We start from the raw sequence: 14,210 nt of genomic DNA on the forward strand, positions 1-14,210 counted from the left end.
GGTTTTTCGTGATGTGCAGTGAAGCATGCTTTTGGGTTAGTGTTCCAGTGAAGGCAAAATTTTATCATACGATATTTTATAAAGACACTTTTAGAAAGTAATATAACGACATTAGATGTTGTTATTGTTGTTACTTTAAATAATATATAAGATACATTACAACGGCAACAGAAATAAGCATGTCACAGATCCGAAAATAGAACCCTCTCGTTGTTTGGGTGCGTGGGTTATATTTTTCTGTGCCAAAGCAACGACGTAAACAGAAAAAAAGAACTTCGTAAGGTTAAAAAGGTGATAAGATAAACCTTCACCTTCAACAATCAGCTCAACTTCGGAAAACTCCAAGCAGAGAGCCACTCAAGAGCGCCACCTGAGTGAAAACAGCGTCACCGCATTGCTACACATCCACTTTTTTTTTTCTGCTCCTCCTTCCTAGCAGTGCCCTTCCTCCTCTCTCCTCTCCTCCCCGAAAACTAAGGAAAGAGAAAAACAAAACAACTGACCCCAAGCAACAGCTCATCGACGGCTATGTCGGCACTACCTCCGTTGCTGTTGACAACCGCACCGCCTTCGCTCGTTCGTTGGTGACGTTGCTTTGTTTCTTGTTCGCATTTGTTTTTATCCTCCCATTTCGATTGCTTGTTTCGTACCTGCTGAGTGACCGGGCGAAGGTGCGCGCGTCTATCGCACACCCACGCATCACGCTAGATCCAGTTCGCGGGACCCCGAAGAAATGGATCGATTGAATCCGACGTACAGCAGCACGCAAGTTGTTTTCTTAGCGCTTTTGGGTGTCGGGGTGACGCGTGCTGCTCGAAACACACTAAACGAACCGCTCTGCGAGCACACACCGTTCAATGGGATATGTCACGCGGTGAGTATTCGGCAACACGTATCCGGAGAATCTCCACATCTGCAGTGTGACGCTCTCCCAATCAACAGGTGAAGCCGCACTCGTTCTGCCATTATTGACGCTTCTGCCAGCTTTCTCGGCGCTGTTGAACAATTGGCGTCGTTGGTAAACGAGAAAAAGGTGCACTCTTATACTCACTGATTTTTGTGACTCTCTAATTCTCGAATCGAAAATGTCACGTGGATACTTTGCCGTATAACTACACTCTTTCTCACGTATAGATCAAGGTAAGTAGAAAATTCACCGGAAAATTTACATTTTTTTTCCGTAGCTTCCATTTCTTTGAAAGCTCTTGTGGTCGGCTCCACATTTTGCATGTCTAGAAGTAGACAGCCCTTAGCATATCTAGACTTCTTGCATGCCTAGACTTTAAAAAAATTGAGCTACATCGTGGTGAAAACACCGTTATTATCTTTTTAGGAACCAGTGCAAATGCCTGCGTGTCTCAACAGGTGAACTTTGTACTGCGTGCTTCTTTGTTTGTTCACACGCCTTCTATGCACATGACAACCACAATAACGCTGGTACTGTTGTTTTTCTCCTCGCACGATGATTGGCGCTTCATGTAGCTGCATTGAAATGCGACCTATTTCGATCTGTGTGAAAACACTACCTCTCATGTATTTCGAATACAATTTGCTCATTCGAGGTCGTTAAGCCTCCTGGAAGGGTTTCACCACGAACTGACCACAATTACGCTATAATGCCTTATGTGCGAAGAGTTGATGTCTTTAAGCGCTCTTTCATTGTCAAGACAATTGTTGAGTGGAATAACTTGAATTCTTGTGTGTTTCCGAGCAATAACAGGGTTGACTGTTTTGAAGAAAACTTGACTGCGTTCTTTGCGTGAACTTTGTGCTCTGTATTCCCACCCTGTAACAGCCTGGCAGGGCTCACAGTATTGGAAATAAGAAAAACGATAATGTTGGCCTGAGTAAACAGAGGCGGGGAACCGTCGCACGCGTGGGCATTGACCTACCGAAGTAGTGCTTGAAACTGCCCACTTACAACAGGGTTCTTATTAGACTTTTGCGCGCACAAAGGCAGGACGTCGAACGAAGAAGGGACACACAACATGCGCGAACTTCAACTCCAGTTAAAGTTTGCGCATGTCGTGTGTCCCTTCTTCGTTGGACGTCCTGTTTTTGTGCGCGCAAAAGTCTAATAAGAACCATGTACAACCAACTCGCCCAAAACGTAACGCTTTTCACTTACAGCAGCCTTTTGCAATGTGGAACCTTGCATCGAACTAAAAAAAAATGAAATAAAGTGCATAGATATACATGATTATTACTGATGTGATGATGCAAACGAAATCTTTAAGAAACGTGTTTTCCACGACAGGTTACTGTTGCCTATTATGCTGCTTGGTGGCGTGTCCTTCCCGCCATCTGGCTATCATACATTATCCGTGAGTAGTCTCCACTCGTGCTCAGTAGCACATTTTCTTTTTATCGCAACACTCATATCTCCTCACTTCTTAACTTACTACGCTTGAAATTCTTTTTTGGGGCGTTTTTCGCATGTACAGGTAACCATGAAAAGGCAGAAAAAAGCAAGCGTAAGAAAGCATGCGTTTTAAACGTAGTCATTGCGTCTCAGATGTCTTAAAAACGTTTCTTTCTTGTTGTGTGTGTGTTCCGAGTAAACTTAGTTTGCGGTCCAAGCCTGGGAATATAGTTGCGCCAGGCGATGGGCGCCTTCTGCGGGTCGTGTTATTCGTCCGAAACTAATTTTGAGTTTGTTCAACTGGCTGCAGGCACTGCGACAGGCAGCCGACACTTGCAAGTCCTCGAGTGCGTGTCCGTGTCCTAAAAACAAATTTGTCTCGACTCGCCACCCCGACTCGCCGTCATGGAGTTCTGCAGCTGTCGCAAGCGCGATGCCAGCGAACTTGAGAAATCCGAGTAGTTTACTTCGAACGCTCAAGGAAAGACTAAAGAAGGCTCACGCAAAAGCAAAGCCGCCACCAGCGTTCCCTCGAAGCATCAAGCAGATTCAGACGAAGCATGAAGCGAGACCCACGAAGGAAGGTTACGCAACGAGTTTGTCATCCACCTACGCCAGACTTGTCGCGGCACCCGCGCCCGCGACCTCGGAAGAAAACGGAGCAGCGACGACCGAAGCGAGCGTCGGGAGACGGACGAGTTCGACAAACTCGCCTGACTCGCCGGAGGAAAGTTTTCCCCAAACGACAGCTGTCCGCCGAGAACTACACTTTCAGCGAGGGCTGCCCAAAACTGGTCGCAGTGCCCACGCGATGGCTCGCATGTTTCCGCGCGAAGAGGCGGTCAAGGAACAAGTAAACACAACGACAAACCACGTCGTTTTCGATGGAAACGAGCACAAGGCCCCGACCGCTTCGGATGACACGGACGTCAAATGGGTGGCGAGTGTTTTGATTCTACGTTCCGCCGGAGGAGGAGGAGACGGCGGCGTTTTTTCGGGCGTTGGTGATTTCGCCACGCGGTCGCGCAGGCGTTTTCGGGAGCTCGGGGATGCTGCAAATGCACGCGTGACGGTGCCGGACGTTGCCGTTTCGAGAGTTGGTGGCAGCACTCTAACTGAAAGCTCCGAGACATTTGCAGGGCGGAACACGCAATCGTCCGCGATTGACACTGAAGTTTCATCAACGCACGCGGCCACAGCGGAAGCAGGCCTTGCGGCGTCGCGAACTTCAAGTCATGCTCAACTTCCCATTAGTTTCTATGTGACCTCTGTCACAGCTAAAGGTCAGATATTTGAAGCAATGGATGCGTTTCCTGCTGCAAGGACACGATCAAGAACTAGTAACGTCGAGCTCAAAGACATTTCAGAGACTGATGAAATGTCAAACATAGTTGCTCAAGTAGTTCTAGCTTCTCCAGGAAATGTGAGCGTCGAGCTTTCGAGTGAAGAGACTGCTTCTGAAAACGGTAACATAATGAAGTTGGCAGAAACGTCAACTACAACGCCATATGCAAATAATTTGGATGATAGTACTTTGAAAGCATCCAGTGAACGCCATTCTTTTGAATTAACAACACATACTTCTGGCGCAAGTACAACAAGAAAACTCGCAAGAAAATGCAACGGCTGTTTCTTTGTGCCTTATGACGGTCGTGGAGCTTCTTCATCCGAAAATACACTGCATGAAATAATGAACTCTGCGAAATCACTAACGCAGACCAACAATAGGACATATCAAGCATTCGGCGATATTGATAAAAGCACTACTAAAGCAACCATGACGGCTCTTTCCGCTATACCAAACACAACTGGATTTGAAACGGAGCCAGTGAAAGAAATGAACTTAGGGAGCACAGCAACTAAAGACATTCTTACAGAAACGAAATTTCCTAGTGCAGTGACATATTGGAGCACAGCAAGCTACGTCGAATACGAGCAGATCCTAGACGGCGAAGTCACCGATGGCCAAAGTACGAGGCTGCTAGCTAGGCATCCGAGGGCGGCTGAATCATTCAGTACCATCACGACATCAACTACTAACTCTAGCCCTTCTCAGACTGATCCTGGCACAAACACAATGTCGATACCTACAAAACTACGAAGTGAACAGCCAGTTGCGAACCGAAATGGTCATCTATTAACTCATGCTCTTGTAGAGAGCTCTGAAGGGCAAACGAAGAATGGACAACCAATCGTAGGTTCAACGACCATGATGCTCCTTGTGGAAACTGAACGCTTCACTTCGACCAACCGGCCACAGACAGCAGAAGCTACCCAACCTTCCACTTTACTAGGTAGCGCAGTATCTACTGGCACTCGCTTCAATTATGAATCACGTACACCTCTGATAACGAAGCAAACCACAGAGGTACGTGATGTTACACTCTCCCCAAAAGTGGTCACTCGAGGCACCGAAGTGCATAAAGAGATGTCCACTGACCCGTCCCAGTTGATGACATCCGGAGGCGACAAAGTGAGGCAGTTCTTTAAAACAAACTCCGATTCGGAAGTTTCTACTCTGCAAGCAACTCGTACACCATGGTCAACATCATGGCACCACACGACCGAGGAGCAGGATAGTGACACCACTCAAGTAACATCACCTGTAGACTTGCACCCTAGCGGAACATCAGCCGATCGCGGTCTAACGCTAGAAGAAACCACAACCTTAATGCCATTACTCACAGTGTTGATAACAATGCAACCCTCCTCGCTGCCACTCACATCAGAAGATGTAGCATTTACCGACCGAGAAATCAGAGGTGTAATCTCAACGCATGCGGAAAGTTTACATCCCACGATGACGACAACCAAGGACGCGCTCCTCACTGTTGAATTAACGCCACCAACTCAAGACGCGGCCATAGAAAGGACAACGCTATATACCACGTTACATTTGGCGTCACAACAGACGGCTGCTGCCACTCTAGGCGAAAGGGAGGCTGTGACCGTCGACGTTGGGAGATCCTCGTCTCCATCGCAGTCTTCGACGTCACAAGCAGGCGGTCCGCCGAACTCCGGAATTGATCCCAAGGTAAAATTTCTGCATAACTTGTCACAACTTCAACCTCAAATATCAAAACTAAAACTGCAGCATTCCCTCGGCCGTAGTATTGCCGATAACAAACAGTCGAGAAAGATGTTTTCTGGCAACAAACGGCTACCACGTCCATTAAGTAAACAGCAGACAGCATGATATCGCACTGAAGCTGCAACGCCTCAACAATGAGCAGTCCACAAAACAAATCAAATGAACTGAGTCGGTAAAGACCTAGTAGTATGTATTATTGTATGGCTGATGTTAGGGTTGACGCAATGTGGCAAGTGTTTTGTATAGGCTACGTTGTTTTCAGAGTACGCGACATTGTGTCGATCCGTGTAACGTTCGAAGTGAAATACACTGATATTTCTGGCGACTCTCTCACTCCGCATCAACCACACTTAATTTCCTAAGGATGTGTGGCCTCCTTGGGCCTGGAATCTTGAAATAGTTACCATGTCGCGCGAGAAGAAAACATTGTGTGCCAGGTAGGTCGTAACCTGCATGAAAACGGAGCGAGTATTAAAGTGGGCACAGTGAGAATTGACCAGAAATTAATAAACACATTGGCAATTGATTGACGCTCGCATTTTAGGTAAAAAAAGTGGGTTCACCGCAACATGCTAAAAACGATAGCGAGTTGTAAACTCTTCTACGTGATGATGACTTAATAAAGAAGTTTAAAAATTTGTGTCCGATCAGACTAATTGCATGGTGTTAGATGGTACGATAACTTGGAAGTGTAGTTAAATAGGGAACCACTCCTGCAACCTTATTAAAACGTCATTTGTTCCTACCGCGAAAAAAAGTTTTCCATTGCTAGATGCAATGTTCACTATCGTGAAACCTATTGAACGTGAAGACGAGAACTGTGCACTCAGTTCACATCACATGTAACCCTTCATACTTGTAGTCATTCGTGCCTAAAAGCTAAGCTCGGTATAACTTTCCGGGCACATCACCATGCTGTAGGGAACAGGAAAGAGACAGCCGGAAGTGACGCCCCATGCCACGGAGCCACCGGAAGCTTACCCCAGCGTCAATGGCGTCCGCGTGCGCCTCGGACTGGATGCCGACTACGGCGCATGCGTGCGGGGCCGGGAGTGGCAGTTCCGGGAGCACATCCGGCGTCAGCTGAGTGTCTTGCTCAGAGTTCCCCTTCCGGGAGTTAGAAACGTCCGCGTACTGCCCGGTGAGAGCCCGCGTTATTTATGCTAAAGCGGGACGTACAGCATCTTTTGTAGCGCTTCTTCTGGTCTTTTTTTTTTCTCGTTAGTTTGGCAATTTGTCATTATTCACCCTAGTTCGAGAAGTTACTCGGAGCAAAGTGCACCTAGCAGACTCGCTGCAATACTGCACCAGTAATGCGCGTTCAAGTGACATTAATGCAGCATTTATTACCATCATTATCAACTTGTTTAGGTGAACTGAAGAGAACGCAGCCTCCTCTTATAGATTGTCAATTTACCCATGTCTTAAATTTACGAAACCTTACCGCTCTCTTTAGACTTCTGCAGCGGTCAGCCGCCATTTTCCTCCGCTGGCCCAAATTAAACGGTTACATATGCACGTTTAATATGATAAGCCATATTCAGTTATAACAGTCGACGAACAAGGACAAGCTTCAGTCCGGTCCGACGGTTTCGACAAGGGGACTTGGTTTGGCGGCGACGCTTCTACAAACGTAGTCCCTTAGTAGAAACTAGTGCTCCATACTGAATCTTCTATTGTTATCCAACTATTCAAGACTCCATCTTCCTGAAATTTTATTTCCTTATTCAACTTCAAAAATAGTAACGAATGATACCAAAGCGATGGTCGAGTGTAACAAAGACGAACTTGAAAGAAAAAATCCTATACTGCGTATTATTTCCATGCATTTTTTTTCATTAACTTATGAAAATCAACGCAGGCAGTAGAGCCAGATTTTTTTTCTCTAGATATACGCAGATAGAACGTTCGCCTTAAGTTACTGGTGGTTGTGGTTTGTGTCCAACAACCCTACATGCGTAATTCTCGCAGGAGTTACGCTTCAAATATGCCCTGTAGGTGATTCTATCACTTCGCTCCAGTTTACAAGGAAGGTTTACAAAGCGATACATCGACCATGCTGCTCTTTTCACCATCCCCTTTGAGGTCCATTCGATAACTTTCTTTCATACCGTGTGGCCCAGCTAACGTTAGCCAAGCTGTTCAACAGAAAAAAAAATAATTTAAAAGACATGCTGCAAGATAAAATGAAGCCTGCGGTGTTCGTGTGTCAGAGATTTGACGACCGAGCACAATAGGTGTTGAAATAGTATCTCGCACCGTGTTTTTTTAAACATATTTTAGCTGAACTGCTTGGCTAACGTTGGCTTTGGCACCCTCTATATTAAAGGACAACAGAGCTTCAGAAATCTGCAATCAATTCTGCCCTTCGCTGACAACATTTCCAAGCCCGTGATTCCCTAGCATAACTTTCAATACTCGCATGTGTTTCCGTTCATGTTGAGGACAGTGCTAATCAGCACAAGAACCGGTAAGCAGCCTGAGGCTAAGTCTAATAACATTCAGTTTTAAAACGATAAAAGGCAGATAATCAACTCTGATTATAGCTTTCAAAGACCACTCAAGACAAGTAAAACAACTACACTCAGTATGCAATGGCATTAATTAGGCTTGCTGAATTGTCACAGGACCCATCCTTGCTGCCCAAAATTTCGCTGCCCGATCACAGCCACAACGCCACAAATGCACAATTATCACACTTGTGAGTTGTTTATTGCAAGTGTGATACTATGACACTTTCAGACTGTTGTATCACACTATCAGAGAGTTGGTGTCACATTATCCGAGAGGTGGTTGGTTATTTAGTTGTTTAGTTAAGGTGCGAGCTACATGCGAGTTATTCCGGCACTCAGGCCCATCCGTTGATCCACCCCCTAATAGTGTCGTACCGATATGCAGGAACGCGTTCCTGCATATATATCTTTCCAGTGTCCCATAGTTACAAAAGTAAAATGCTCTAGATTTCGCTTGGCACAATCCTTGTTCCTTCGGGAAACCATACCAGCGGCTCACACGCATGAGTAAAGGTGCTTCTTTTTTTCTTTTTTGCAAGTTGTCAAACGAAGTCCTCCTTTTGACGCAGAGTCACCGACAGGACCAAATAAAGCGTCTCGTATCACACATTTTTTTTGCACGTGCTGCATGATGACAATCGCATCACACATTTTCTTGCACGCTGTGCATAATGAAAAAAAAAAGAAAGCCGTCCAGTTTTGAATGCCAAAGCTATAGTGTTTGCAAGCCCTGTTCTTATTGCGTCCTCCACCTTTGATACATCGTTGCTCGCATTCCGTTGATTTCAGGTAGCATCATCGTGGAAGCCGACATGGTTCCAGTGAAGACGCCATCGCTGGACGTGGATAAGTCTGCACTTCTGGCGGCACGAACGGACCTCCAGGATCGCATCGACCGGGGCACCGCTGTGGTCACGGACCTGGAGGGCAACCGCCTTCCTGTCTTCACCAGCACCGTCTACTCGCTTCAGCCGCCGCGCGGTGGGTGCCTTTAAAAGCGCAATTATTTGCCGTATTTAATAGAATCTTGACGAATAGCATCTTTTTTCTCAGATTACTTGCAAAACTGTCTGATCGGCACAGATTCGGGAATATGGTTAGGATCAATGCGGATATTAAAAAACGGTTCGCCACTAAAGTCCGCAACAAGGACAGTACTGTAGCCATTACTAGCCACTGTCACACACCACTACAGCTTACTTTAACGATCGTTATTTTAAAACGGAAGCATTAGGTGCGCCATTACGTAAAACATTCGTCGTAGTCGGCGTGACCGAAAGATGGCCAGCACCAAAAACGACCGATGGCGCAAAGAGTAAAAACGTTTCAAAAGACGCTGGGATTGACGTCCAATTTCTAAGCCAATTTCCTCTAAACAAAGTTGTGCGAGAAACTGTGCTCTCTCTCTCTCTCTCTCTCTCTCCGTCTCCATATCCCTTCCCCCAGTGCACCAGTGCAAGGTAGCAAACCGGACGAGCGTCTGGTTAACCTCCCTGCCTTTCCTCTCTTCTATTTCTCTATCTCTCTCTTTAAACAAAGAAAATTAATAGCTTTGAAAATAAAATGTTGTACATTTCTGTCTGGATGCCCGGGCCTCCGGGATCCGAGACGAGCGCGCTTCCCCGTCACCATGTCGGCTCGACGGTTCTGGCTGACTAAAGGTGCGCCTAGTGTGTCGTCATTGAGCACGTGACGGACGCAGCCAATGGGGCTGAGGTGGTGCCACGTCACGAGAGTACAAAATGAGCTCGTACATGACGCTCCGAGGTCTACAAACGGTGTAATGCTTTCGCATTCCGACACGTAAGCAGTCTTAAGCGCCTCTGCCAAATTTTCCAGTGTTTGATTTCGGCGAGAAGCTTGCACCGAGCACTTCATGTCAGTATGGTGGTGCCTATATTGAGCCCGGGCAATCACATGGCTGGCGCTGGAAATCGCTAATAGGTGTCCTTTGCACCTTGAGGTTGTTGTCGATTACTGTTCTCTTGGTCGGCTTGCATTCGAGTAACGCATTTGTTTCTCTTTTACTACCCATCGAAACTTGATAAATCGGCTTAGAATCGAGGCTGGCCTAGATTGTGAGTGAGTAAGTACTGTATATGAGATGTGCAAAAGAGACGGCCACATGGTGTCGCACTGTCAAGAATTTAAAAAAAGCACAATACAGAGGACGGCAAGTCAGACGAAACAACGCTCGTTTGTGTTTTGCCTTCGTTTGTGTTTTTTTTTTTTTCATGTAGATCGAGGCTATTCTTGACTTGTGAATGACAACACGCCACAACGCCAAAGTGGCTTTAACGTACTGCTACTGTGTGCGAAGTTGGAGGTTCAATTCGCAGCCGCTACGATTTCATTCCGATGAAGGTAGAAGGCGAAACTCAAGCGTGGCCTGAACGTTAAATGGCTGCCGCCAGTCAAATTTCATCCACGGCCGCCATCTATAGCATCTCTATATCCCCCGTGCTGGTTTTGAAAGCTATAGTTAGTAAATTAGCTGTTTAAAGGGCATAAGTTGAATCCGATATTTAAATTCGTAAGTTATATGGGAATTTTAGCGCTCCGACACATTGCGCTAGGAGTGACATTATGTGGCAGAGCTTCCAGTTAATTTTTTACCACCTGGAACTCGTTATGGCTGAAACCTAAATAATTCTACCCGAGCATTTTTTTTTCTTTTTTTTTTTTTGCATTCTGCCGCCGACAATGCGGCCGCCGCGACCAAACAGTAAGCGAGCCTTCTACATTGTGCTCAGGAGCAGAACACCATTGGCACTGGACCAACGAGTAGCGCGTTTGTGCCATTGACGAGCGAATGAATTTTATTTATTTTTCTCGTTTTACAGCAACACAAGGAGGTGGTGAAAATAGGCACTGTTGCGGACAAATTATAGCCCGAACTGCATGATTTGAACATTTTAAAAAAGTATGCAATACTTCTACCGGCGCATTTTTCGATTGGAGAAGTTTAGTTTTTCCCGCAAAATTGTTACCGCTGGCAGATAGCCCGGGTATCAGAGGCGTAAGCGTGTGCACCCGAGTCGGTGGTGCCACCTGGCGGCGCGGAGCTCAACCAAACAATACAGGCCTATTATTTCAGTAACCAAGTGGGCTCTACCACAGAACACCTATACAAACTTAGAGAAGGGAAACTGTACCTTCCACAGTGCTACGGAAATAAGCATAGCGGTGGCGTCGTGAACTAAAGTATGCGACCACAGGTGGCGCTGTACAACAGGAAACGGAAACGGGGTTTTGCACACGCTTTACCAGGTGTTCTGTGGCTTTACTGGGTTTCTGGCTGCTGCGCCTCGATAGTGCTCCCGCCAGTTTAGTTGCTGTGTAGCAAACGTAGCGCCTACATATTAATGTAGGCGCTACGTTTGCCACACAGCAACCAAACTGGCGGGAGCACGATCGAGGAGCAGCAGAATACATGTAGCGCTGAGTCATATCGAGTTAAGGCACACTCTAAACTGACTTTTAAGGGCATCCCGAGCGGTTTTTCGTTTATTACGCCGCCGTTACCCTGAGTTAAATTGTGCCGCCGCGCTCCAGCTGCTGCATTTCGTGTAGGGCTACTGACAGAATGCGGTTTCCAGGTGGCACGATGGCCTCGACTGGAATAAACGCACACGACACCAAAGATTGAGTAAGCCTGAAAATATTTTATTGGCATTTTACAAGTACAACAAAAAGCACACGTCTACGCATCCACACAAACGCGGTTACATAGTCAAGAACATAGTCAAGAAATGGCTCATTAATAAGGGTAGCACAAACGCACAAGAAAGAAGACCTAAGCTACAAAACGTACGGTCGGCTGCTAAGTATAATAATTTCCCTGTCACCGCGTGTCACTTTTATACAGCATCTTTACAGCACTACCAGGCCGGGTAGTTTGGCGGAAAGAACACAACCGCTTATACGGCCGTCAGCTGCCTCTTCCTTCCGGGTGTCATAATTATCCTAATCTCCGCATCAACGTCGTGCAAGTTCGCATACAGGTATCTGTAGCTGAACCATATGTGCCAGCCTAATACACGTGTAGTGAAATTATGATAACCACTGCGTCTTATCAAACGTATTGGTTTTGCAAATGCGCATTACAGCTGACGGAACGACATACTGTAAGTGAAGCACAAGAGAGCAAGGACAAAAGGAGGATACAACACTTGAAGAAATGAAGAATTAGTAGGCATACAGCAAACAAGCGATGACGGAGAACACACAATGATGCATCGGGTGTTCTGTGACATCGGTTTGCGTAGTTGCGGTGTTATGGAGATCAACGGCATAAAAACGTACCTTCAAGCGTACTCCCTCAACCTCCGCCGCATTCATTATTATAATCAACGCCTAAACAAAATGAGGCACTATTCTTTGCCAAGAGTAGACCTTTTTACAGCAAGTCTATGTAATGACTCGCAGACGAAACCAGCATACTTTCGAAAATGTTTTACCGCCGTAGTATTCGAACGCCAACGGCCAGGAAACACATCGATACGAATAGGCTGTCGGCTGTCGGTGGTTAATCGAGCACAAAAACCTTGACGCTATGACTAAAAAGCAGCTTCAACAACCAAATATTTAAAAAATCAACTGCCTATTTGCCTGAGGTAAAAAAGTATCCTTAGACACCTCGATTGTTCATGTCAATGGTTTGTGTAAATTAAAATATTCAGCATGTTCAGCGCCCCTAGCAGAGAAAGCACAAATTAAAGTAGTCGACCAAATTACAGTAGCTCCACTTGCGCGCTTACGCTGAAACGCGCCTCGATTGATTTTTCGCCCTCTGTGGCCATTTGTTGAACTTGAGAGTGTGCGGGGCCTGGCTCTACTTCGCTGCTGTGTAAATTTTTCTGCAGCGCCGTGATCGCGAGCACGTCCAATTAAATGTTTTATTTTTTTTTCAACACACACAGAACACGAAAGCGTGTCGATAAGGCCTTGTGGTTAGACTAAGCGTCGCAAGACGTTGCTGCCAGCGGCCGGTAAACCGGCATCGTGCAAACGCCATTGCGCATACCGGAATACCGGACACGCGAAACCAATCTATTAGTGCAATTCATCTTTCAAACAACGGTGCACAGTGCGTCCAAGTTGCAATCGAGTCCTCCTAATGTGGATGCACTTCGAGCACAATTCTTGCATACCTGTTCTTCCGACTCGGTGTTTCCCTCTCCAGCATTCAGTTGCCTACGACGGTGCCCTGACTACGACACCGGTATTGCAGCAAGGGGAACTCATCCGCACCCGTTGTGCTTGCATCGTCCAGGCACGTCCTATTCACCCGCGCTGCTGGGTGCGCTGACTGTGATGTTCTTTGGCGCCGCATCGGTCATCGTGGCCTCCGCGTATCTCGTCAAGCGGCACGTGGGCGAACGGCACGTCTCCCCGTCGCCGGAAGTGGTGAGCCAATTTGCGCTACTTTCGGCGCTCGTCAGGGCTCTGCAGGAAGTGCCCTCGTGGCCTGGAGGAAGAAAAGAACTAGAAATAAAAGGCAGTTGCCTTATTTACTCCGATATAGAGCGCCCCTATATTGATGCGGAAATGCGGCTCCCAACAAGCTATCGACCTATGTTCGTGCCCGAATAATCTCGGCCCGTTTTTTGGAAACAAAGCTAGCAAACGCACCGACTTAACGCAGTTCTTCCGTCGCGCCCGCCGTAAATCCAAGCTATAGATTATCCAGACTTGTGGTAATAAATGTGGCCTATTTAGCTCAGTCGAAGGCAGCGAGGACGAATTCCCTGGGTGCTCTGACCAGGATGTAGCTCGTGAAATCGACTAGCGAGATTTAGCTAATTGCACCATACATACATACATACATACATACATACATACATACATACATACATACATACATACATACATACATACATACATGCATGCATGCATACATACATACATACATACATACATACATACATACATACATACACACACACACACATACATACATACATACATACATACATAGATACATACATACATACATACATACATACATACATACATACATACATACATACATACATACATACATACATACATACATACATACATACATACATACATACATACGCAAAACACACGTTCTTCTAAGCTCTCCCAACCCTCTCTACTTCTACCACACGGCCTCCTTTCCCACGCTTCTCACACAAACACTTTTTTCCACTTTGGCGCTCCTAATGCTAATACATAAAAGAGAAATGCGGCGGGTATTCGGGGAACTGTCTATTAC

At 46.3% G+C, this 14,210-nt stretch overlaps 1 protein-coding gene across 4 annotated transcripts in view; it reads left to right on the top strand.

The window, feature by feature from the left end:
- The first annotated feature begins 2,066 nt into the window (after positions 1-2,066).
- The window catches only part of LOC126529210 (uncharacterized), a 43,206-nt gene continuing 31,062 nt past the window's right edge, over positions 2,067-14,210 (top strand). Inside the window, exons 1-5 of one of the 4 annotated variants that reach the window (XM_055069681.2) lie at positions 2,070-2,324; positions 2,673-5,396; positions 6,375-6,594; positions 8,756-8,947; positions 13,242-13,375. In XM_055069681.2, the coding sequence (XP_054925656.1) occupies positions 2,274-2,324; positions 2,673-5,396; positions 6,375-6,594; positions 8,756-8,947; positions 13,242-13,375 (3,321 nt within the window). In that variant the 5' untranslated portion in view covers positions 2,070-2,273. Of the gene's footprint in view, positions 2,325-2,672; positions 5,397-6,374; positions 6,595-8,755; positions 8,948-13,241; positions 13,376-14,210 lie in introns of those variants that run through there. The other 3 variants (XM_050176809.3, XM_055069682.1, XM_055069683.1) reach the window with 3 other exon arrangements.

This window comes from Dermacentor andersoni, chromosome 8 (assembly GCF_023375885.2).
Source record: "Dermacentor andersoni chromosome 8, qqDerAnde1_hic_scaffold, whole genome shotgun sequence".
NCBI lineage: Eukaryota > Metazoa > Arthropoda > Arachnida > Ixodida > Ixodidae > Dermacentor > Dermacentor andersoni.